This window comes from Phalaenopsis equestris, unplaced genomic scaffold (genome assembly GCF_001263595.1).
Source record: "Phalaenopsis equestris unplaced genomic scaffold, ASM126359v1 Scaffold000848, whole genome shotgun sequence".
NCBI classification, from domain to species: Eukaryota; Viridiplantae; Streptophyta; class Magnoliopsida; order Asparagales; family Orchidaceae; genus Phalaenopsis; species Phalaenopsis equestris.
In genome coordinates, this window is record NW_018165288.1 from 447,031 (window position 1) to 472,399 (window position 25,369).

The following is a 25,369-nucleotide window of genomic DNA, read 5'->3' on the forward strand; positions in this document are numbered from 1 at the left end:
TTACACTTAATTATGATCTAGCCATTGTACTATGTCTCTTTCATTGTACTCTATTATGTTATGATCATTATGTTATATATCTTAAATTGATGGATAGTACATATTGTGCTCTTGTTACAATCTCTTATAACTTTATTTGTTGTTGTTGCTATGTTGAACCTTTGTTTTTTTTGTAAAATATTTTTTAGTTTGTTGTATTGTTTTTATTTTGTGTTGTGCATACAATCTCTTATACCATGCTTTCCTCTCATTACTATGTTATAATTGCATTATGAATATTATGATATGTTATACACATGTTGAGCCTTATTCGAAACATTTTTGAACCTTCATCGAAACTTGGCCAAACATTCTTAGTCTTATTTGAAACTTGTTTTATCAATATCAAATTCATATGTGAACGATGACTCAACCATTGCTGACCTATGCTTAGTAAATATCTGAATTATATTTGACTCAATGCTCAAAATTTTGTTGGATTTATACTTGATTCATGTTTGAATATTGCTAAAATAATATTTGAAAATGATCATAATATAGTCCGAATGAAATTCTAAAAAAAATTGATTAAACTTCCAACATAATATATGGACCTAAATTTGCAAACTTATTTAAATTAATATTGATCATGATGAATTATAAATAAGTACTTCCCCATTTATACCTACAATTTTTTTGATCTAAAATAAATAAATTTATGAGGGAAAATAATCGACAGGCTTACACGCTCAATTCCTATTATGAGGTATACGAACTTAAAATCATTGCAAATCATATCTATTTTCTTTGTTTCTTATTTCTGCCACTTAAGGGGGTGTTTGGTGGGATACTTTTAACAGGATTTAAGTTAGATTTAACTTAAATCAAGCCAAACACCATAAATCTGTTAGATAAATAAGCTGTTAAGTTAAATCCAATTTTTATTTGTTTCGTTCGGATGTATTAAATTCACTCATTAGTTGTATTTAAAGAATTTAGGACGGTAAACCAAATATCTTAAATAATTTTAATTGAATTTAATGTTAATTGAACAAAAAGTTATTTCGAATTTAATGTTATTAAGTTTTGGTAAATCCGGTCCTCTTTAACTTGAATCCTATGTCCTTCAGTTGGAAAAATTTTGCACACTTCGTCGGTTACGGAGGGCCAGGTACTCAATATTTTCTCACGTCTGCTATAGGCCTAATTTTTCTGTGCGAACTCCTGACGTAGCTTTATGTTCCGCAGAGGTTATTCCTGAATTATTTTCAGATTATTTTTGGGTTATTTTTAATAATTTTGAAATAACTCAAAATTAATCCAGGGTCTTTATTTTTAGGTTATTTTAAAATTATTAAAAATAACACAAAAATAAACTCAAAATAATAGAGTTTACTTGGCGCGGAGCAATTGCCTTTAGACATCGCTCGATGGAAAATGTTAGAATAAACAGGCGCGCATGGGAAATCCCAAATATTTCCTGCCCTCTTCCGCTTATGATGCCTGTTTTCCACCGCTATGCTCTTCGTCAATAAACAAGGACCTCTAGATCTCACCGAATCAATCACAATTTCTCTATTTTGTCCACCTTTCTTCACAAATCGGAGGCCTAGAGCGCAACTCTACACTCGCCATCCTTTCGATACAACTGTGTTTTCACCTTCATTTGGTATCAATCTAATCTATTGTCCTTCGAACTTCTGAGAGCAATGAGGCTTTTTTCGGCTCGATTTGTCCCTTATGATCATTTATTTTTGTTTCTTGAGCTGATCGCTAAGCGGCCATTTTCGGAGAAGATGCAGCGTATTCACGCCACAATCGAGGAGCAGCTTATTCTCAAGTCTATCAAGGAAGAATGCTCATGGGAAAACCTCCCAAAGAGGCTCCAGGCGACTATCTCCACGAAAGAGGAGTGGCACAAGAGGTGATCGCTTTAGTTTTTTTACTTCGTAGCGAGATTTTCATCATTCTATTGGAAGACTCTCTACGGTAAATTGACGCAGTATAGTGGAGGAATTACTTTATATTGCTCATCTCCTGCTTGAGACATTGGTGCATTTATTCTTCGTGTAGGATTTGAAATAAAGCAAATAAAGCTGTTTAGTATTCACTGATTGCAGCATCAGAACACATACGTTTGATGAAATAGACATTCAATAAACTATACAACAATAGCTTCACTACTATGCAATAGGATTTCTTTGCAATTTTTCTAAACATGGTTTGTTGTGGGAATCAACGAGCACAAAATGGCTGTTCATCTGTGCATGATTGATTATGCTATTGCATAGTCCAGGAAGTTGGAGATGACCGGTGTTTAATGTGAGTCTATTAAGTTTTATGACAAACTTTAATCCTTGAGAATCATCTAAAATCTTGCAAGTGAGGGCTGTTCATCTTTATCAACATGCCACTGACTCAAAGGTGTTGGTTTTATTAGCTTTTTTAAGATAAATGTTATGAAATGTTATTTTTAAATTTAGGTATGGCGAATAAATATTATTTGTTTTTGGTAATCTTCATAAAATCAAAATTGTAACAAGCATCATATCATAGTTTTAGAAATATGTTCCCCATAAGAATTGAAATAACCTTGTACATGCATTTTAAGCCTAGGCTAATTATAAAAGTGGATTTAGAGAGATGAGAATACTTCTACCTTAGGATATGAATAGAATATGTAAGGGCAAAGAACCTATAGAAGCCATATCTTTTATCAATCTAGAGTAAGGAGATGTGCCAAGCCATCAAATTGGGATAAATCAAGATATATCTCAATTACTGAATCTTATGGTTCATTTAACTTTGGAAATTCATAGGCTAGGTGCTACTGGAATGTGAAAAAAGAATTTGGAGCATCTAGAGGGCACATGATAGTCTATGATTAATTTTCAAGCACATGTGACACTTTTTGTATTTAACAAGAAAAAAAATAGGATGGTTGAAGATTTAAACTCTTTGTCCTGAAAGTGAATAATATTTTATTCTTCTCTTTGTTTATTCAGTTTGATTACTGGCTAACCTTTTAGTTGTAAATTAAGCAAGCAAGCTGTTTGATTTTCCTTAATCAGACAGAACATTTGAAGAACTATCTCAAAATTAAAATTTGTTGGTGCAATAATATTGTTAAGTTGATTATAACATTTGGCGCTTAAAAAAATCTTTCTATACTTATTATCTATTGTAGTGTCATATTTAATTTAATATTCTTAGTTATGAGATATAATACTCAACAAAAGTTGAAGATCGTTTGAAACTTCTTAAACTTGGAGTCTATATAATACTCAACAAATGTTAGCTTAGGAATCATATTATTGTCTCTGAAAGAGTTTGGGTAGCTTTCTAGCCTAGGATGGCTTTCTTACTTAGACTTCTTTTCTCATCCACTTGTTCTTGTTTGGTATATTTGCCGCATCATAAGGTGTCTTTTATTTTACTTTTGTTAATATTTGTTTACCTTTCTTTCATACTCTTCATATATGTAATTTTCTATGCAAAATTGGATCTAAAACAATTTCCTTTTAGAACTTCAGACTGCTCTCTGATATGATTTGACACAGATTTTCACACAGAAATTAGAGCAGAACAAATTTTTTTCTTCAATAATCCAAATCAACTCAACACAAATATATAAGTACATAAAGTTTGAGAGGTAGACAATCTCTCCCAAATCTTATATTTCGAGAGGTAGGAAATCTCTCTCAAATCCTAACTCAAAGACTCAAAGTCAATAATCTCATGCATATCTCTAATCCAAAATTATTATGCCTTATTTATACCAAACAATAATTAACAATAAAAGATAAAATTGCCAATAGGTTTGGCACCGACGTAACAATACTCTCATCATAAAGAAACACTTTGTCCTTAAGATGGATAAAAACTGCTATTGGATCAAGCTCCCCTGCCTCCTCATCACATACTGTGATAATTTGTAATGTTTGATTCTTGCAACGGTGGCCTGAGATAAATTTTTTCATCACATCGAAAGCATAACACAGCTGTTCGCTTCTCCTGCATCTCTGTCTCTGTAAGGCGTTTGAATGTTGCCCTCTGCTGTGGTCCATTAGTCATGTTTCTGGGAGCCTCCTTATAAACTTTCACTATTTGAGTTAATAGTATCATCATGTTTGTAGTGTTTCAGTAGGAAGTTCCCCTTGTGATGCTCCTATTAGCCCACTCAATTGTATTTTTATCTTCAACCAACTTCTTTAGTTCCATAATTTCCCACAATCATTCTCAACAGATGAAGTGTTGCACGTATGTGGGCTTTAAAACATATATAAAATTCCCCTTCAATATTGATCCAAAAATTTCTCTCAGCCGTTCCGATAATATCTTGAATCTCTCTCTATATTCCATGATAGTCCCCTCTCGAGTCAAGACAAATAATTGCTTGCGTAGGCCTTCTTCCTGAATGACTCAAAAACATTCTAACAAGCAATCTTTAAATTCCTTTCACAAGCATATTAGATATTTAGCATTCCTTCACTAAAACCATACTAAGGCTTTTTCTTCCAAACATAACGCTACCACAATGAGCTTCTCCTCTTCATTTAGCTTATTCACCGTGAAATATAGCTTCACCAGGTACATCCACCCATGTGCGTCTTCGCTCTCAAAGATCGATATCTTTAACTTCCTAACCCTAGCATCTTCTCCCCAACTTTCTCTCCCTCGATGTTTTTCTCCACTTATTGAAAATAACACTCCATTCTTTTACTATAGCCTCGACTTCTCTCCTTCCTTCACGTTCCTCCATACCCCTTGCATGACTCTTCCATGTTTTGACACAACTGCCTCCATCGAAAATCTTTAATCCACCCCCCATTGGAGCCTTTGGGAGGAGTTCTTGATGATGGATGCTTTCCTTCTCATGTTCCTCTCATTCGATCTCTTTTCCAACACCCTCGGTTAGCATTAAGGTTTGAAAATTGAGCCGTCGGCGGGATTTTGGATTGCATTTCAATAAGCTTCCTTATCCTCACCTTCAAGCTCTCGAATCGGTTGTCAATAGCGGTGAATCCTTACTCTATCCTAGATTTAAGTTGCCATACTTCTTTCTCCAATTTCTTCTCCAAATCATCTATTTCTTTGGCCGCCATTACTATTTGAACAGTTTCAAAACTCCCTTAGAATGTGATCTTGTAGTTGGCTTTTGGTCGCAGGAGGTGTTGCAATGGTTTCAAGTAGGAGTGGAGTGGGAGGAGACGAGAGATGGGAGTTTTGGATCTTGGCATGTCGAGATCCCCACATGGCCTTCTCAACTAGATCTAATCATGATTGTATCACGAGGACTAGGGGTGTAAATGAGTCGAATCTAGCTCGAGCCATTCTTGGCTTGAGATGGAGCTTGATCCAGTTAATCGAGCTCGAGCTTAATTCTACAAGTTTGAGCTGACTCACGAGTTGACTTGATTATAATGAAAAAGAGAAAAAAATATTAGTTCAAGTTAGTGTTATATATAATGATAAATGGAATGATCAATTAAATGATAAATAATAAGAAATCACTTGATACAAAATATAAAATACTTTTTCTTACACCTTTTTAGTAATTTAATGACAAAAACTTCAGTTTCAATGTATTTTGATTGTATTTTATATCAAATATTTTTTAAACGAGTCGGCTCAAGAGCTAACCTGTCGATTCGGGGCTAGCTTGAGCTTGGCTTGTTAGCTCATTGAGCTCGGTTCACGAGACACTTATCAAGCGGAGCCCGAGCCGGCTCATGAGCGGGCTTGACTCACTTGCCCCCTAGCGAGGATGGAGCGGGAGGATGAGAAAGATGGAGTTTCGGGCCTCTGTAGATCGCAATCCCATCGGTCTCTCAGCCACTCTATGTTGCAATCTTTTGTTGTGCCCCTACGCGATCCCGTTGTTGCCTTCCCCACTAGCTCTGTTCGCGACTGTCGTCACACCCTATAGATGATTTCGACGTCGCCTTCCTAGCTAGATCTTGTTGCAGATCCCACACCCTTTACTGCGCCGAGATGCCTTCGACTGCTTCTCTTGTTGTTTGTTTCATAGAAATCTTGCTCTGATACCAATTTGATGTGATCTGACACATTTCCACATAGAAATTAGGGCAATACAAAATTTTTTCTTCAATAATCGAGAGCAACCAAACACAATAATATAAGATAAGCATCTACAATTCGAGAGCTAGGTGATCTCTTCCAAATTTGACAATTCAAGGGGTAGGAAATTTCTCTCAAATTCTAGCTCTAAGACTCAATGACAATAATCTCATGCATAACCCTAATCATAAATTATTACGCTCTATTTATACCAAACATTAATTAATTAAAAAAAATAAAATCGTCCTTAGGCTAAAAAAGACAAAATTGCCCTTAGGCAAGCATCGGCGTAACACATTCCTCAGCTGTCTTGTAATTATTTTGATATTTTCTTTTGGTTTGTAGCATTTTGTCTTTGCCAGGTTTAGTTTGGAGAAAAAGATTTGTCTAATTTACTTTGTCAATAAAAGTGCAGAATAATAGAGCACTGCATAAAAAAACGGCTACAATGGCATACTAGTTTTGCCCGTAAAGTATGCAAAGAAGCAGAATATTATGAAGAGATGATGCGTTATCTGCGTAAGAATCTTGCGGTACTTAACTAAACATGTTCATCTTTTATTTCCTAAACATTTTCATCTTTTATTTTCTACCTCACTGCTATGGTTTCTTTTAGAGTTCATGTGCATGTCTTCAATGCATGTAGTTCAGGCAGCAATCATAACTATTTAATACTAGCTCACAATTGATCAGAGCTTCGACATTATGTCAAACAATCTAATGCTTTAGTATTCCGTAATTCTATTTTGGTGCCATTAACTTGTGATGCTTTTGCAGCTGTTCCCCTATCATCTTGCAGACTATGTTTGTCGAGTAATGAGGATTTCACCTTTCAAGTACTACTGTGATATGATCTTTGAAGTAATGAAAAATGGTAATTGCTTCTAAATATCATAAGATATGTTAAATTCATATTTTCGCATCACCTCTTTTTTTTATTTAGGTTATCTTACCTTGTTGTTTTTTGCTTGCTCCCGGCATATTTTGAGGTAATAAAGCTTTAGTTGTACTAGGAAATAACTTATGGCTAGTTTGATTGCTTTTGCCTTTTTTTTCCGTGCAATATGATGTACTAGGAAATAACTCTGTTTGCTTGCTTATAGAGAATTACTTTCACATGAATTTAGATTACTTAAGTTCATTTAAACCTTATTTGCATTACATACCTTGCCAATTCTACTCTCTTATATAGAGGATTGGGTCTATGAGATAGAACTAGTGACGTCCTTGTTGGTATAGTACTGAGAGTTGCATTTTGAAATAGTTTTTTTTTGTATTAGGGGCTTGGAAGGCTTTTTGATCTTAATTGAAGTATGAAAATATTTAGGAGATTTGGGAGTTTCTTGGCTTACTAAACTCTTTAATATTATTTTAATATATTATTTTTAAAACTAAAAAGATGCCTGAGGAGTGGAGGAAGAGTATTTTGGTTCCCATTTTTAAGAATAAAGGGGATGCAAAAGAGTGTGCAAATTATAGAGGGATTAAGTTGACGTGTCATACTTTAAAATTATGGTAAAGGGTAATTGAACATAGGTTAAGACGTTTTACCTTATAATCAGTTTGGATTTATGTCGGTAGGTCTACTATGGAAGCTATGCATTTATTGAGAGGTTTGATGGAGAAGTACATAGAGATTAAGGAGGATCTATATATGATTTTTATTGATTCAGAAAAAAGTTTATGATAAGGTTCACAGAGAAATCCTTTAGAAAGTTCTAGAGAAAAAATATGTTGATATGACTTACATTCATGCATTAAGGATGTTTATACCAGAGTTGTTATTTGTATTCGAACAGAAGGAATACTGACCAATTATTTTTTTATTTCAGTTGGATTACATCAGGGATTGGCTTTAAGCCCATCCCTTTTTGCTTTAGTTATGAAAGTCTTATTGGACATTTACAGGAGGATGTACCTTGGTGTAGGTGTATGCTTTTATGTATGCTTTTAGCTGATGATATCCTTCTCGTGGATAAGACGAGAGAAAAAGCCTAGGAAAAACTTGAACTATGGAGGTCTACATTGGTGTAATTCTAACTCTGAATACATATAATGTAATTTAGTAGTAGTAGCTCTAGTGACATAAATGTAACTTTGGGTGATCAAATTATTAAAACATATGATTGATTTAGATATCTCGAGTTTGTTGTTCAAAGCGATTGTGATATATATGGGGATGTTAATAGTAGAATTTAAGTTGGTTGGTTGAAGTGGAGGAATGCTTTGGGACCTTTGTGTGATAGAAAAGTACCACTTAGACTGAAAGGAAAATTTTATAAGACGGTGGTGAGACATGCAATGTTGTATGGCGCTGAGTGTTGGCCTTTAAAAGAGAAGCATAATACTAAGTTAAGTGTTGCCGTGATGAGAATGATTAGGTGGATGAGTGGCTTTACACTTGGAGACAAAATGCAAAATGAATATATTCGTGATAGGGTTGGTATAGTTCCTGTGACAGACAAAATTAGAGAAAGTCGTCTTAGTTGGTTTGGTCACATTAAGCGCGACCATCTGATGATCCGATTAGGAGAGTAGATGTTTTAGATTCTACTTATGTTAAGAAAGACAGAGGTAGACCTAGGCAGACTTGGGCTTATTGTATAAAAAATGATCTTAATTTATTATAACTAGATGAAAATATGACACTAAATAGGACGCAATGGAGAAAAAAGATTCATGTAGCCGACCTCACATAGTGGGATTAAGGCTTTGTTGTTTGTAGAGGCTTTGAAGGCTTTATGAAAATATAAAACAAAATATCTTTGTGTGATTTGAGATCAAATACCTAATTCTCAGTCCTCAATCCACAATGCTGCAAGTTTTCTTGACTATCAAGTGTACAACGACGACGACGACAACAACAACAACAAACCTTTATCCCACTAAGATGGGTTGGCTACATGAATTTTTTTTTCCATTTTTTCTTATAGAGTGTCATAATTTCGTTTAATTATAATAATTGAAGATCATTTTCTATACAACATGCTTAGGCCTTTTTAGGACTACCTCTACCTTTCTTAACTTGATCAAGAGTACTAGTTTAAAATTAATCTTTTCTTAGTAGTTGTTTTTGAATTGATCACACATCTTGTCAACTCTACAGCTTGGGGAGGATTGAATTTGAAAAGTGAAGCTTATGACCCTAGGGCGGCTTCGTTTGGTACGAGCATATATATAGAATTGGACATTAATTTTGAAAGAGAGATTTCATGATATTTCAATTTAATTGATAAACATTTTTAGAACTGGGTAAATTGGAATTCATTTATTTACTCCGCCAACATTTTTTAACTATAAGTTAAAGCATTTCACATGTTTGTCGGAACATCTGTAGACATTTGTATATGCTTGAACAATTTCCAAGGTATTGTGATCTAGTTCAAAGTTCTTTTCATTCACATATGAGGCTTGTACCTTTCTATATTTTGGTGTTTGCTTGAATATTTTGTCATTAAGATGCGCACAAACTTTTCATTTCGAGTTTGAATGATTGCATTATATCCATTTACATGTATATGTTGCGAATCTAGTAGTAATGTTGTGTTTTTGGTTATTTTTATGCTTTCAAAATAGAGCAATTTGTTGCTTGAATTTAGTTTACAAATGTAACACTCAAAATTTGAGAAACTGGGTAAAATTTTAACATAAAATTTGCATCCCCTGAAATTTAACTTAAACGATTTTATAAAATTTTACACGTCGAATTGGTAAATTTGATATCTAAAATTATGCATGAATTTTAAACGGATAAGAAAATATACAATGATGAAGTTATAAGTTTAATTAACTTAATTAGTCCTAATTATTCTCTTTAATCCAGCATCTCCGTACTTAACTACGCATGCTACGACTTGATTAGATCGAATGGTTGAAAGTTATTAGGGGTGAGCTAAATTCCACATTCACTTCCTCTCTCAATTCCTCCTTACCGAGAGAAGCTTTACCCTGTGCACCGTAGCAGGGAGTGAATAGAGAAGGGCGAGTGGCAGTTTGGGAGCCGCAGCCCACGACAGTAAGTTTCGGGGAGATTTCGGTAAGAAGAACTCCATTTCCATGATATTCCAGATATTCTTTTCCTTATACTTTTGCTTTAACGTTTGCTATGAATCAGCGGGAGACGTACTTGCATCGGAAGCGACGAAATTGGTTTGTGGGCTTCCATAAGGGCTATTACCACGAAATCAACGATGAAATGGGAGGATTAAGGTGATAGGAGGAAGACAGAAGAAGATAGGCAGTCTCGGAGAAGGGTTGGTTATGCTGAGAAGTTTTTTTGAGATGAGAATTCCTAAATAAATTATGTTTATGGTTAAATCATGAAATGAGCTAAAATTTCATTAAATTTTATGATGTTTATGAATCCCAAGTTGTCTACACTAGGCGGCGAGTTTGAGACGAGCTTGAGGAAACTCATTGTAGAGCTGTTCCGTCAATTCAAATGAAATAATCTTGTGCTAAATTAATAAGAATAAATCTCTGTTGGTTTTGTGATTATGTGGTTGACACTATTGCATTTAGAAATTCTACATATTGTGGATAAACACCTGCATATTGTGAATGCATTGGTATTTCTGGCCAAATTAGAATTGCTGTATAAAAATGCGTAGGATCTGAAAAATATCCAAATGGTTGTAGAATTTTCTAATGTATTCCCCGAAGAATTGTCAAGGCTACCTCAGAACGATAAGTTGAGTTTGACATTGATGTGCAGTTAGGGACACCCGCAATTTTCATGTCTCATAACAGGATGACTTCGAAAGAATTTTAGGAATTAAAATGTCAATTGCAGGAATTGATAGATAAAAGTTTTATCAGGCCAAACAATTCACGTTGGAGTGCTCTAGTATTATTTGGCAAGAAGAGAGACAAATCTGTGTGGTTGTGCATTGATTATAAAGAGCCGAACAAGGTGACAATAAAAAACAAATATCAGGATTGATGATCTATTTGATCAATTAGAAGGTGCTACTGTATTTTTTGGGATCGATCCGAGATCGGATATCATGTCATAGTCAATGAGGTAGATATACTAAGAAAACATTTGTTATCAGGTATGATCATTATGAATTCTTAGTTATGACTTTTAGTTTAACCAATGCTCCTGTTATATTCATGGACCCGATGAATCAAATCTTCAATCCTTATGTGGATTAATTTGTTATTATCTTTATTGATGATATTCGTATTTATTTAGAAACTGATGATGATCATGCCAAGAATTTGAGGATAGTATTGGAGCTGCTGGGTAGAATCATCTATATGCAAAGTTGTCAAAATATGAATTTTGATTGCGGAGTATTGCTTATTTGGGAAATATTATCAATGGATAAGGAATAATAATGGATTCTCAGAAGGTGAAAGCAATTTGGAATGATCTAGTTGAAAGAATGTTACGGAGGTATGCAACTTCTTGATTTGGCCGAATATTACAGGAGATTTGTTAAAAAAATTTCATAGATAGCTATGCCGTTGTCCGAGTTGATGAGAAAAGATGTCCAATTTGAGTGGCATGCAGAACGTGAGCATAATTTTCAAGAGTTGAAGAAATATTTGACTATTGCTATAGTGTTAGTTTTTCCATCAAGAATAGAAAGATTTCTGACTTACAACAACGCATCGTTGCGAGGTTTGCTATGTTTTAATGCAAAATAAAAAAGTTAATAGCCCATGCATTTAGACAATTGAAGCCACATAAGAGGAACTATCAGACACATGATCTGACGTTAGCTGCTGTAACATATACTCAAGATTTTGTGGCACTACTTATATGGTGTGAAGTCTTCACGGATTATCAGAGTTTGAAGTATATTTTCACACAAAAAGAGCTGAATCTGAGGCAGAGGGGGCAATTGGAGTTGAGTAAAGATTATGATATGGATATACAATATTGTCCTGATCTTGTAAATGTAGTTGCTGATGCTTTGAGTCATAGATCCACGGTAGTGCAAGCTTAATTTATTACTCAAGAGCTGGAATTGGTTAAATAAATTAATGTCTTATAGTTGAAAGTTCGAAGATCAGGAGATAGTGGGTATTTGCATCAACTGATCATGCAACTAACTATGATGGATAAAATCAAGACAACCTGGAAGATTAACAATGAATATCCGAAACTCGTGAAATAACTTACAATCAGGAAAGAAATCAGATGTGACTATTGATGAAAATGGTGTACTTAAAAATAAGTTATAGTTATGAGTATCTGCTGCTTCTAATTTGAGATAAAAAATTCTACATGAAGCTCATCATTCAAGCTGCATAATTCTTCAAGTAACAATAAAATATTTGAAATTAATATTCTGGTGGCTAGGTATGAAGAAAGATATTATTGAATAAGTGTCTAAATGTCAAAGCTCGTGAGATTGTAAAAAATGAGCATCAGAGACCTAGCAGATTACTACAATCATTATTACCTGAATAGAAAATGAAAGAAATTGCTATGGATTTTGTTATGGGGTTTCTCCGATTCAGGCAGGATTGTGATAGTATTTTGGTCATTATTGACAAACTAATAAAGTCAGCTCATTTTTTTCCATTCAAGCAGACAAATTCAGTTGAAATGTTGGACATATTATATGTAAAAGAAATTGGCTATTTGAAAAGCTCGGCTTCACAGAAACGCGAATGTTTTTGCGACCCGTGAATCCCAGCTCCTAGGTCATTCTTCTCGGTTAGGAGAGGCTCCTTTATTGGAAATGGATGGATCGTACTGTCTGATGTTCTTTCTCATAGAACACATGTGAACATTTTTAGATTAGCAGTTCATCACTCTTATTTGGCCATCTGTCCGTAGGTGCACCATTGAACTAAACTAGAACTAAGTACCCTTAGTACTCAACCTACTCTATAGGGTTTTCTAGAAATAGCTCATAACTTTCTCATCTCTATCTAAAGTGATGATGTGAAAGTAGTGGCAACCTAGGAGGTAGGTTTCACGTACGAAAATTTTAAAATTCTCTTGGTAGAGGTTGCCCTATGTCTAGCATCGGCTTCTCGAACTTATTGTCGCCTTGAACAACTAATGCTAGTCATGTTGGTGTTCTACTCAAGATTTGCCAAAAAGAATTCATGGCACCACATCCTCAAACTTTATATGAATGCCATTTAGCTCAGACTCTTTCCAAGGCAAGAGTGCAATGTTGGTGAAAGAATGTGTTCATTTAGCCATCATGATGTGTACAACGATCGCACTGCCAAGGAAGACCTAATAAGATATGACAAATTTTCATAGGTACCACTTCACACCACACTTTCTCTTGGAACTTATCTCCCTTAGAAAACTCGATGAGACATTTCCTATCAATAATGATCTTACTTCTCTTCTTCAAATAAGTCGGGGAATAGACTGAGAATGCTTCTGAGCAGCGAGGCTCAATTTATCTATTATCTATATAAATGTCACATTTTCACAATTGCCTCCATCTATAATGAGACCACATATCTTTCTCTACACGGTACAATGGGTATCAAATATGTTGTGACGGAGGCATTGTTGCTCTCTCTTGGACTCAATCTGAAGGATCTGTCAGATTACCAACATCTCTTTTTTTCCTGCTAAAAGCCGGCACTCTTTCGGCTGTACCCTCGTTCTAATACCATATGACCATTCTCAGGTTCTTAGATGGTGTTTAGGAAGTTGGTTTTGCAGGGAGGTAGTTGGGGAATGGTACGATAAGGATGATTGGAGCAGTCGACAGTGTTTGGAAGGGGTTAGGGGGTGAGTATGCTGTTGGACAGCAGATTGGCATAGTTTGGCTGCTGTTTAAACTGAAAAAAGCTAGTCAAACAACAAAACAACATGATATGGGTGGCGAGAAAGTTTCAACACTCGTTCCTAAGTATGATATAGGTACATCACTTGCAAAAAGAGATGATACAATCCTCTTAAAACAACAATCAAATAATACAATCATCAAAACACACAAACAAAAAAGTTAATGCCTCCAAAACAGAAAAATAAAACATATAAATAGTCTCATGTTAGAAAGAGAAGAAAATAAGTAGGAAATAATCTAGAAAAGGCAATAATTCTCGCTGAACTTGCCAGCAATACATGATTTTCCTTGTTCAACCCATTCTGACTGTGTTTCCGGCTTGAGATTGTAGTGGAGTCGTAACTCCCGTGGTCGCAGGAGTTATGCGTATCGCAGAACCGCTTAAGTTCCGCGTCTTGTTAAGCCTAGCTCCCGCGTCAAATATTCTTTACCTTTTTTTTCTGTTATTTATTTCTTAATTCTTCTTTTTTTTTCTTCTTTTATTGGTTTATTGCTTTTCCTTTTTTTTTTTTGAAACTTATTGTTCTTTAGATAGAAAAGAGAGGGGGGGATATACAAAAAGGGGGAGGAGGTAGGGGAGATGTAGAAATAGAGAGGGTGAAACCTAGACATAAATGGTGCAGCAAGATTGAGGCACAAGATACGCATGATCTAATGTAATATTGGCAACCACAAGATATTTGATTTTAATTTTTTTAAAATTAAGATTCAATTAGATTTAAAATAAATTTTATGTATGATTTTATTTCTTGTGCAATTTCTTGTTCACGTGCACATGTCGGAATTTTTGTTCTGTCTAGCATGTGGCTAAATATTTCATTTTGCTTTTGTGCAGTGGGTCGGACAATATCGGTGTCCTTTATAGATAATTTTGATGTTCTAAATGTGTTGACACAATTGTTTCATAAAATGGTGTATGGTCACACTACTTTGATTGGGGTTGAGGCATTTTGATTCAGATTTACACAACATTGTTTCTTTTGCCCGTCATTTTGTTTGTAGGCGCATTTAGTTGCAAAGCTGGTATTGAGGTCAATAGTTACTGGCATGGAGCCACACTTTAGCTGGAACTTAATCTTTCCTCAGCTTTAAGATCGCTTTTTAATGCCTAAAATGTGGATTCTATGTCGGTCTTCTTTTCTAGTCGGGTTATTGGACTTTATTTCCTGGCTTCTTGTAGATATGATGAAAAGCTATACGGGTTTTGAGCAAATATTGCTTGATTCGCAGCCTTAATTGCCATATTGACTTACTTTAGATCACACTTTTTTATCCTAACAAAAAGAGAAATAAATTTTTTTCCAGCATTTTTGATCAAATCCATTTTGAATTTGTATCTCTTAGCTTAGCTTTTTATGGAACTGTTATATTAATTCTAACTAATGGATTGTCAAACAAAACCAAAGTAGAATTATTAGGGTTGAATTTTCTCAGTTGTATACTCCGCACTATGGAGTTGTACAGTTGAAATAGGTGATCAACTTTATCCAGCATGTTCTCAAGAAAGCATTTCAGACGCTGTTGACCATTTTTCAATCTACGGACCAGTTACTTGCATAAAACAATATATTATTTCCTTTTTCTCTGACGTAGAATTTAATGGCTTCTTGGTCGAGGCAGTTCAGAATGCCTTCCTCAATTTTACAATTTTTGAATGTTCATGATCATCAATAAATTCTAAATTGCAGTCTGACTTTTTTGAGGAATCATGCAGAGCAACCTTATGACAGCATCCCTAATTTCAGTGCCGCTGATGCTTTGAGGCTTACTGGCGTTGGTAGAAATGAATTTATTGATATAATGAACAAGTGCAGATCGAAGGTACCCTTACTAACTGTAATTTATGATGATATCCTCATCTCTGCCACCTGTTACTTATGTTTATTCTTAAAGTAAACATTGATTCTATTAATCATAATGCTGAAATTTAAGTATTTCTGAATGAGCCTAGTGAGGGACATGAGTTAATGTGACGTCCTGTTTCAGTTACCGGGAGAGAAGAAACAGAGAATTGAAGAAGAGGATGTGAGGAGATGGGTAACCGAGCAGAGAGGGAGAGGAAGTGAACAAAGGGGAGAGGAAGCGAGGGGGAGTCAGAAGCTGAAAAGGTAAGTTCCCCCTATAAATTACTGTATGAGGGAGAGTCAAATGATGCCGTCAAGGGTTTCACTGTTGGGTTGAACCGCAATGTCGATAGAGAGAAGAAGCCGAAGAAGTTGTGTCAGTGTCGAGCGGAGGAGGCGGCTCCACTGTCGTGCAGAGGAGCGAGGGCGAAAGCTATTGCGCACTCGATCCTGACGAACGAGTCGAAGAAGGGGAAGAAGACCAGTGCACTCGTCGAGGTGGAAGGGTACAAATCGTGTGAAGAAGAGCTCTCCAGCGTGCGACCAGGCCACGCCGTAACTAAGGGAAGACTTGTTGTGCTTGAAGGAAAAATAAAAGAAGAGGGGAGGGCTTCGAGGGGATCCCTCGTGCGATTTGACATAAAGTGGCAGGGGAGTTTTATTAAGTGATTATATATATATATATATATATAAGTAAAATATAAAAATTGTTTAAATAAATAAGGTAAAGTTAATAGCTAATTAAAATAATAATTTATTTAAAGTTTTGTAATATAAATATCATGTTTATGTTATGTTTTCAATTTAGAAGAGTCGACATCAAGTCAATTCAAATAATAAGTTAATCGTCATTGATGTGAGTACTTGTATTTTTAATCTATGATAATATTTGATTCTTCTCCACTATTTTGCATTAGTAGATAATGATACTTGTACGAGTTTTATTTTGATTTATTTTTTTTCTTTATTGGTTATATTGTTATGAATATTTGTAGCTACTTACCATCATGCATTAGTGTATGTTATATATAATATATTGAATTAAATGTGATGAGCATATAAATGATATGTTTGTATTGACTGCTTGTATGTGCACAACTGACTATAATAGAGTCGCCTTTTTATGATACTAACACTTTTTATGACTATAAATGATATGTTTGTAATGATGCTTGTATGTGAACGTTAAGGCACTCATGATTTTATATGGAAAAAATATTGATATTAAAGTAATTTAAGTGATATAATTTCTATACAGTATTGCTGTGACGGCTGTACTAATATAGATATGTATAGATATAATATGATTCACTGAACATCTCAAATGTTTATATTAATTTATTAACCGACTTGTATATTGTTTTTCTTTTTTCTTATATTACTGTAGTTTAAGAGTGAATATTCATTAGCTTTGTTTAGTTTATTGTTATTTAAAATTAATTTTTCAGATTTTATTAAACGATTAAAAGATAGACGATGAAAGATAAAATGCTTATAAAAGACACAAACAACTAGTAACGATGCAAATTAAAATATATTGTTTAAATTTAATTTAATTAGTGGCTGTTTCATTTGTTAAATGATAGATGAATATAAAAAACTGAGTTCCCATCATCCGACCATTTGTGCACGCTTTAGTTAATTCCAAATATTGGGTTTGATCATGACAAAAGTGATATCATAACCATTAGGATAAGTTAATGTAACCTTGATGAAAAATCCAATAGGATAATTATAAGAAAATTTTATTAAAGTCATACCTAATAAAAATGCACTTACAAATTTTAAATCAAGCTTACTTCTAGATCCCAAATATATGGTTAACAATTAAATACTTTCAGGTGAGATAGATTTACCTATCTGCCACTTGAAGCTTTTTCAGGTAAATTTTCATTCAAATATATTGATGGGTCATGATTTATTAGAAAAACTATAGTGTCACTGTTTCTGCTTAAAACTACTTTGGCAAGTTTGCATGTAATATCATATTTATGGCACGCTCCGTGATGGTCCTATTCATGCTCTCATTATCTCATTAACATTGATTTGTTGTGGTATCCTTAGAACAGTAAATTCATGTTTGAACTCTTTTGAAACACAATTACACATGAATCTCTGATCACGATTCTCGCCACTATTATCTGATTTGAGACATTTCAACCTGAAAACTCTCTCTATTTTAACCATGGCTTTCCACTTCTTAAATTTATCAAACACATTAGATTTATGTTTTAAGAGGCACACCCATACCTTCTTATTGTGATCATCAATGAAAATGAAAGAATTGATAACATCCAGTTGGATCTCATACATCAGTATGTACTAAATTCAGTTTTTTAGATTTCAAATTTAACCTTATTTTAGAGAAAATAATCTTTTTTTGCTTGTCATAAACACATTATTCACTAAAATTTAAATTTATAAACTTTAAACTCTTAAGTTTCCTTTTAGAAAATAGAAACTTCGTATTTTTCTCACTCATATGACCATGCTTACAGTGCCAGAGATCTGCATCAGCCTTTTTTCCAGCTTCTCTAATCGTTTCAGACATCTCATTAATCAGATAAATGGTACCTTCAATTTTTTCTCAAGCTGTCACCATTGCCTCTTTAGTCATCTTCCACGAATCACCTGTGAAAGTGGGCACATACTCTAACCTTTCATGCTTACTCAGAAATCATATTTCTTTGCCAACATATAATCCTGTTCAGTTTTCATTATGATCTATTTGATAATCTGATATCAACACCACTCTTTTCGAAAATACTCCAGGACTTGTTATCGTTCAAATACACTTTCCCTAGATTACTTGAGTATAGTTTTTGAACACTTCTTTGTTAGGGAAAATATGACAAGAAACACTTAAATCTACTATCCATGATTCAGTATTATCTCGGGACAAAATAAGAGTTGCCTTTGATTTCATCTGTGTAAACATTTGTAGAAAACATTTTATATGGACCTCCACCACTAATCTTCTTCGGAGCTTTTTAGTTCTTTTTAAAGTGATTATTCTTCTCGTATTTTTAGCATTGAACTCTGTCTTTTTATTTTTCTAACTTGGACTTTTCTCTCGTGGACATGAATCTCTCTCTGCTTATGTTTCTATCCAGATTCCATCATCTAGTTTCAACATTCAGAGTAGAATTTAGAGTTTCACTACTTGTCTTTTTGTGAACTTCTTCATTAAGCGCTAACCTTGCAGTTTCATTTGATTTTAATTTCATATTACCTAAAGAGTTACTCACTGCAGTAACTTTTATCCCAGCTATCTGACAATGAAGATATAAGTGATAACACCCTTACCTGACATCAAACTTGATGCCAAAAAAACCCTCCTGGTTTGTCACAGTGTTGAAGTTATTCAAATGTCTTGTCACTAAGCTACGATTCACCGTCTTCATAATCAATAACCTTTTTATTATCAAGATTTTGTTTGAAGTCGAATGCTTCTCATACATTCTTGTTAGATAGCCATGAGATCAATAGTCTTCACATTCAGAATGTTGAAAGCAACCTATGAGGAAAGTTAATATCGAATCAAACTTAGTGATGTTCAATCAAGAACTTCCCATTCTTCAAGAGTCATCGATTTCGGCTTCTTAGTGATTCAATCCAATGACAAGTATAGTTTCTTTTGCTATGACAAATCTTCAATTAATGATTTTTCAAAAATTAAAGTTTGAACAATTGGACTTCTCAGTCTTGTACTTAACTTCGTGGGCCATTGTTCACACTCGAATCAAAGAATTTTAGAAAGCCCGCTCTAATACCATATATTGCAGGAGATATGCAAGACTGATTCAAGAGATTCAAAGCCAAATTTAGAACAAAAGTGCACAAAAAAAAACACACACACACACACAAAACACCATATTAATGTGGAAAACCCGAGAATGGAAAAAAAAAATCATGGTGTCATACCACACCAAGAAATTCACTATGAAAAATGAGGTGATTTATATAAATTACACAACACTCAAGTTTCTCTTCAATTTGGAACGTAAGAACACTAATTTTCATCTTCCTTACATAGAAGAACTTTAAAATCCAACACCCCTTCGTACACAGATCCCACAACAAAGTTGTAATTTTAATCCTTGAAATGCTCGAATGCAATTACTGGCGTTGGGCGCCGTGATTGGATGCCCCTTCCTAACGTTAAGGCATTGGTGTGTTGAGTGCTCTATTTTTGGACCTGTCTATGTACCTAGGTTTGGCTCAGTGGCTCCCCCTCCTGGTGTTGGAACTTTAAACACTCAGGTTCCAAGTGTTGGGGCGTTTCGGCGCTTGACACACAAAAAAAAAAAAATTTAGGGGCAACGCCCTTGAGCTTGTTGAGGCGCCATGATTGAACGCCTTTTCCTAGGGCTGGGGCGTTGGGGTGTTGAGCAATCTGTTTCTGGATCTGTATATGTACTTATGTTTGCCGCAATGGCGCCTCCTCCTAATGTTGGAATGTTAAGTGCTAGAGTTCCAAGTGCTGGGGCGTTACGGAGCTCGACACAAATTTTTTTTTTCAGGGCAATCCCCTTGAACCAGTAAAAGGGATTACCCCTCTTTATGCCCCTCCCTCTTCCAATCCTCATCCCCCTTGCGAGCAAACTCACCTCAAGCTTGATCGGTGAAATTGAGAGCTTTGAGTGACAAATCGATCAACACACTTAGACTCCGCATCATGACAGAGCATGAGCCAAACCTTCTAAAGTTCTAATGTACACAAGGTTAAATTGGCTAATGGGCTCAGGATATTGCCCATGAACCCATCCTTTAATGCCAATTTGAAGCCCCATCACAATCCGCAGAAATGCTCATCAGTGGACTTAGAATTAAAATAAAATAATATTGGATCTGTGATATGATTAACTCAAATCTTAAAAAGTTAAATAAATTTACTTAAAGAAAAAATATTTTTTTGAATAGTATGTGTATATAATATTTTCATAATTATTATTAATTTTTGGTTTGCTCCAATTGAATTTTATTATCCTATTGCAAACTCAAATATAATCAAACAATTTAAGAGCTCTACCTAAATAGATATGTACAACAAAAACAAAAACAAAAACAAGCCTTTATCCCACTACGTGGGGTCGGGAATCCTTTTTCTCCATTGCGTTCTATTGAGAGTTATATTTTCATTTATTTTTAATGAATTAAGATGATTTTTTATACAATATGCCCAAATCGTTCTAGGTCTACCTCTGCCTTTTTTAATATAAGTCGAATCTAAAACATCTACTCTCCTAACCCGATCATCAGATAGTCGACATTTAATTGATCAAACCATCTAAGACGACTAACTCAAATTTTGTACCCCACTGGAGTTACACCAACCCTATTACTAAATAAATTCATTTTGCATTTTTTCTCCAAGTGTGAAGTCACTCAACCAACTTAAGCATTCTCATCTCATCTCGACTTAACTTTGTTTTATGCTTATCTTTTATATGCTTATCTTTTAAAGTCCAACTTTCTATGCTATAGAGCATTGTAGGTCTCACCACCATCTTATAAATTTTCCAAACAGTCTAAGTGGTACTTTTCTATCACACAATAGTCCTGAAGCATCCCTCCACTTCAACCAACCAACTTGAATTCTACCAATAACATCCACATCTATATCACCATCATTTTGAACACTAAACCCGAGTTATCTAAAGTGTTGACACCTTTTAATGATTTGATCACCCATAATTATAACTCTGCCGCTAGAGCTACTACTACTAAAATTACATTCCATATATTTAGTTTTGGTTCTACTAAAATGAAGGCCTTTAGACTCAAATGTTGACCTCTATAATTCAAGTTTTTCTTTCACTCTCTCTAGTCTTATCCACAAGGTGGATGTCATGAAAGAAAAACATACGCCAAGGTATATCCTCCTGTAAATGTCCAGTAAGAATGTCCAGTAAGAGTCCAGTAAGAGCATCCATAACTAAAACAAAATGATATGGGCTTAAAGTCAATCCCTGATGTAATCCAACTACTACAACCCCACCCCAACCACAAACAACAACAATAACAACAACAACAACAAACCCTTAACCCAATAAATGGGGTCAGCTACATGAATCGTTTTTCTCCATTGCATCCTATTGAGTGTCATTTTTTTATTTAGAACTTATAAATTAAGATCATTTTTTATATAATATTCCCAACTCTTTGTTGGTCTACCTCTGCCTTTCTCAAATAAGTTGATTCTAAAGCATGTACTTACTCTCAAAGCCGGAACATTAGATGGTCAATGTTTAATGTGACCAAACCATCTAAGACGACTCTCTCTAATTTTGTCCACCACAGGAGCTACACCAACCTATCATGGATACATTCATTTTGCATTTTGTCTCTAAGAATAAAAACACTCATCCACCAAAGCATCTCAGTAACACTTAACTTAATTTTATGCTTCTATTTTAAAGTCCAACATTCTGCACCATAGAGCATTGCAGTTCTCACCACCAACTTATAAAATTTTCTTTTCAGTCTAAGTGGTTCTTTTCTATCATACAATAGGCCCGAAGCATTCCTCCACTTCAACCAACCAACTTGAATTCTACTAATAACATCCTCATCTATATCACCATCACTTTGAACAATAGACCCTAAATACCTAAAGCATTCACATCTTTTAATAATTTGATCACTCATAATTACTACTCTGTCACTAGAGCTACTATGAAAATTACATTCCATCTATTCAGTTTTAGTTCTACTCAAATGAAGGCCTTTAGACTCCAATATAGACCTCTATAATTCAAGTATTTCCTTAGTTCTATCTCTAGTTTTATCCACAAGAAGGTATCATCAGCGAAAAACATACACGAAGGTACATCATCCTATAAATGTCCAGTAAAACCATCCATAACTTAAGCAAAAAGATATGGGCTTAAAGATGATCCGTGATGTAATCCAACTGAAATAGAAAAATATTTGGTCAATCCTCCTTCAGCTTGAACACAAGTAATAGCTCTAGTATGCATATTTCTAATGACTTGATTATAAGTCATATCAATACATTTCTTCTCTAGAACTCTCCCAAGGATATCTCTTGGAATCTTATCACAAGTTTTTTCTAAATCAATAAAAAACATGTGTAGTTCCTTTTATTCTCTCTGTACTTCTCCATCAAACCTCTTAATAAATGTCCTCTTAATAAATGTATAGCTTCCATGTATAGCTTCCATAGTATACTTGTCCGACATAAATCCAAATTGATTATGATAAATGTTTGCAATACTTCTTAACCTATGTTTAATTACCCTTTCTCATGATTTTGAAGTATGACACATCAACTTAATTCCTCTATAATTTGCACACTCTTGTGCTTTCGTTTAATCTTAAACATTGGGACCAAAATACTTTTCCTCCACTCCTCAGTCATATTCTTAGTTTTTAATGTAATATTAAAGAGTTTAATAAGCCTAGAAACTCCCAAATCTTCTAAATATTTCCACACTTTAATTGGGATATCATCAGGTCCTACAGACTTTCTACCATTGGTTTTCTTCAAAGCCTCAACTTTTTTTTACTAATGCAACGTTAAAAATGAAATATTTTATTATTATTAACGATATTAAGATCACTAAGGTTAATTGTATTTTTAGAAATTTCATTGAAAAATTTATCAAAATAACCAAACCACCTATGTTGAATATCTTTTTCTAAGAAAAACACTTTTTGATAAATTTTCTAAGAAAAACACTTTTTGATTTTTATCTTTAATACACTTTACTTGAGTTAAATCTTTACTTTTCTTTTCTCTTTGTTTGGCTAGTTTATACATATATTTTTCACCCTCTTTAGTTTCTAATCTGTTATAAAGATCACTACAATCAGATCTTTTAACATCCACATGTTCTCTTAGACTTCCTACGGACCATTTTATATTTTTTCCGATTTTCTAAGCTTTTACATTTAAACCAATATTTATAATATAACTTCTTATATTTTATCTTTTCATGCACATTATTACTCCACCACCAACTATTTTTATTTATAAAATTTTGTTTCTTTTAATTCTCTAAGTACAATTTTTGCCACTTTTTTAATAGTATTTATTACTTTATCCTACATATAATTTATTTTTTCATGAACATCCCAAATCTTGAAATTTTGAAGTTTACGGATAAAAATAATTTTATGTGTCTTTTAGGTTCCACCATCTAATTCTATGACAATGATTCATAATATTCTTTTTTGTACAACTCTTTATTTTAAAATTCATAATTACTAATCGATGTCGGGTATTTAAATTTTCACTTGTAATGATCTTACAATCTTTACTTTCTCGACTATCTCTTCTCATAATAAAATAATCAAATTATGTGTCATCAGATCCATTCTTATAAGTAATAATATGCTCCTTTAGTTTCTTGAATAAAGTATTAGTAATAATAAAATCATACGCTAAAGCAAAATCTAATATGATTCTATTTTTTTCATTAATCACTCCAAAACTGTAGCCGCCATGAATATTTCTATAATCTTCTACCACTCTACCAACATATCCCTTTAAATCTTCTCTAATAAAAACTCTTTCTTTAAGAGGTATCATTTGTATTAATTCTTCTTGGTCATTCCAGAATTTTTCTTTGGAACCTATATCTGAATTTACTTGAGGAGTATCAACACTTATAATATTAAAAATCTTAGTTTCAACAACAATCTTAAGGGTTATAATTTTATCTCCAATTTTATTAATTTTTATAACATTTACTTTCAAACTCTTAACTATAATTACACCTACATCATTTTTACCGTGACTCTTAGCTGAATATCAAAGTTTAATACCCAAGCTATCAATCTCCTTAGTCTTTTCTGCAACCCATTTAGTTTCTTGAATCCATAAGATATTTATCTTTCTATGAATCATAATATCAGTTGATGTCATTAATTTACTTGTGAGAGTACTTATATGTTAAGATCATATCCTAATATTAGTTTCATGGACTAACTTTTTTAACCGCATTTATCTGTATTATGAGAGTCTTTGCTTATTTGACACTACACTCGGACGCCAGTGTAGCGGTTCTTGCACACTTTTCACTGTATTTAGGTCATACAAAACGTCGCTTCTAGGGGACACCCTAACATTTACACAATAATTAAAATGATTCATTTCATGATTTTTCCACAAATTTTACGTTGGCTGTCGATTATTTAATGCAACCTTCCACTGTTCACATCTGGGGCTTGGGACCCGGCAATGAGAGTGTTAACCTAAATATATTTGTCTTGATTTTAATTTCATCTAAAAAAATTGTGTGAGCTTTTACATTAAATTTTATTGGAGAAACACGTTATATTTAAATGCCCGAAGAGGCCTCAAAGGGAAGCCCACCAAAAGCTTATCATCAATCTGAGCTAGCCCAAGCTCATAATCGGCTCTGGAGGTCTTAGTTAAATTGTTTTAGATGGTTTTAGCATCCCATTTGACAGCCCTTAACTTCAATTATTATTCCTTGAAAAGTGGAGGGGTGAACCAGAGTGACAGAATTGGATCCTTTTATCCCGTCTCTGGATGCATTACCTTAATGCTGTTTCTTTTTTGTCTATGTTATTTGATTGCTCGCGTGCATCTCGAAACAGGCTTTCAGATATTATGTCTAGGATCTGTTACTTTGTTATTCTCATTTATGCGACATGCTGCAGAGATTCATCTTACTCATTTTGACGACTGCAAGC

General features: G+C 34.0%; 1 protein-coding gene across 5 annotated transcripts in view; it reads left to right on the top strand.

Moving 5' to 3' along the window:
* The first annotated feature begins 1,402 nt into the window (after nucleotides 1-1,402).
* Nucleotides 1,403-25,369, top strand: part of LOC110031827 (protein FAM91A1) — a 39,183-nt gene continuing 15,216 nt past the window's right edge. Inside the window, exons 1-5 of one of the 5 annotated variants that reach the window (XM_020735237.1) lie at nucleotides 1,403-1,648; nucleotides 1,746-1,903; nucleotides 6,476-6,593; nucleotides 6,838-6,934; nucleotides 15,553-15,659. In XM_020735237.1, coding sequence (XP_020590896.1) covers nucleotides 1,776-1,903; nucleotides 6,476-6,593; nucleotides 6,838-6,934; nucleotides 15,553-15,659 — 450 coding nt within the window. In that variant the 5' untranslated portion in view covers nucleotides 1,403-1,648; nucleotides 1,746-1,775. Of the gene's footprint in view, nucleotides 1,649-1,745; nucleotides 1,904-6,470; nucleotides 6,594-6,837; nucleotides 6,935-15,552; nucleotides 15,660-25,369 lie in introns of those variants that run through there. The other 4 variants (XM_020735238.1, XM_020735241.1, XM_020735239.1 and 1 more) reach the window with 4 other exon arrangements.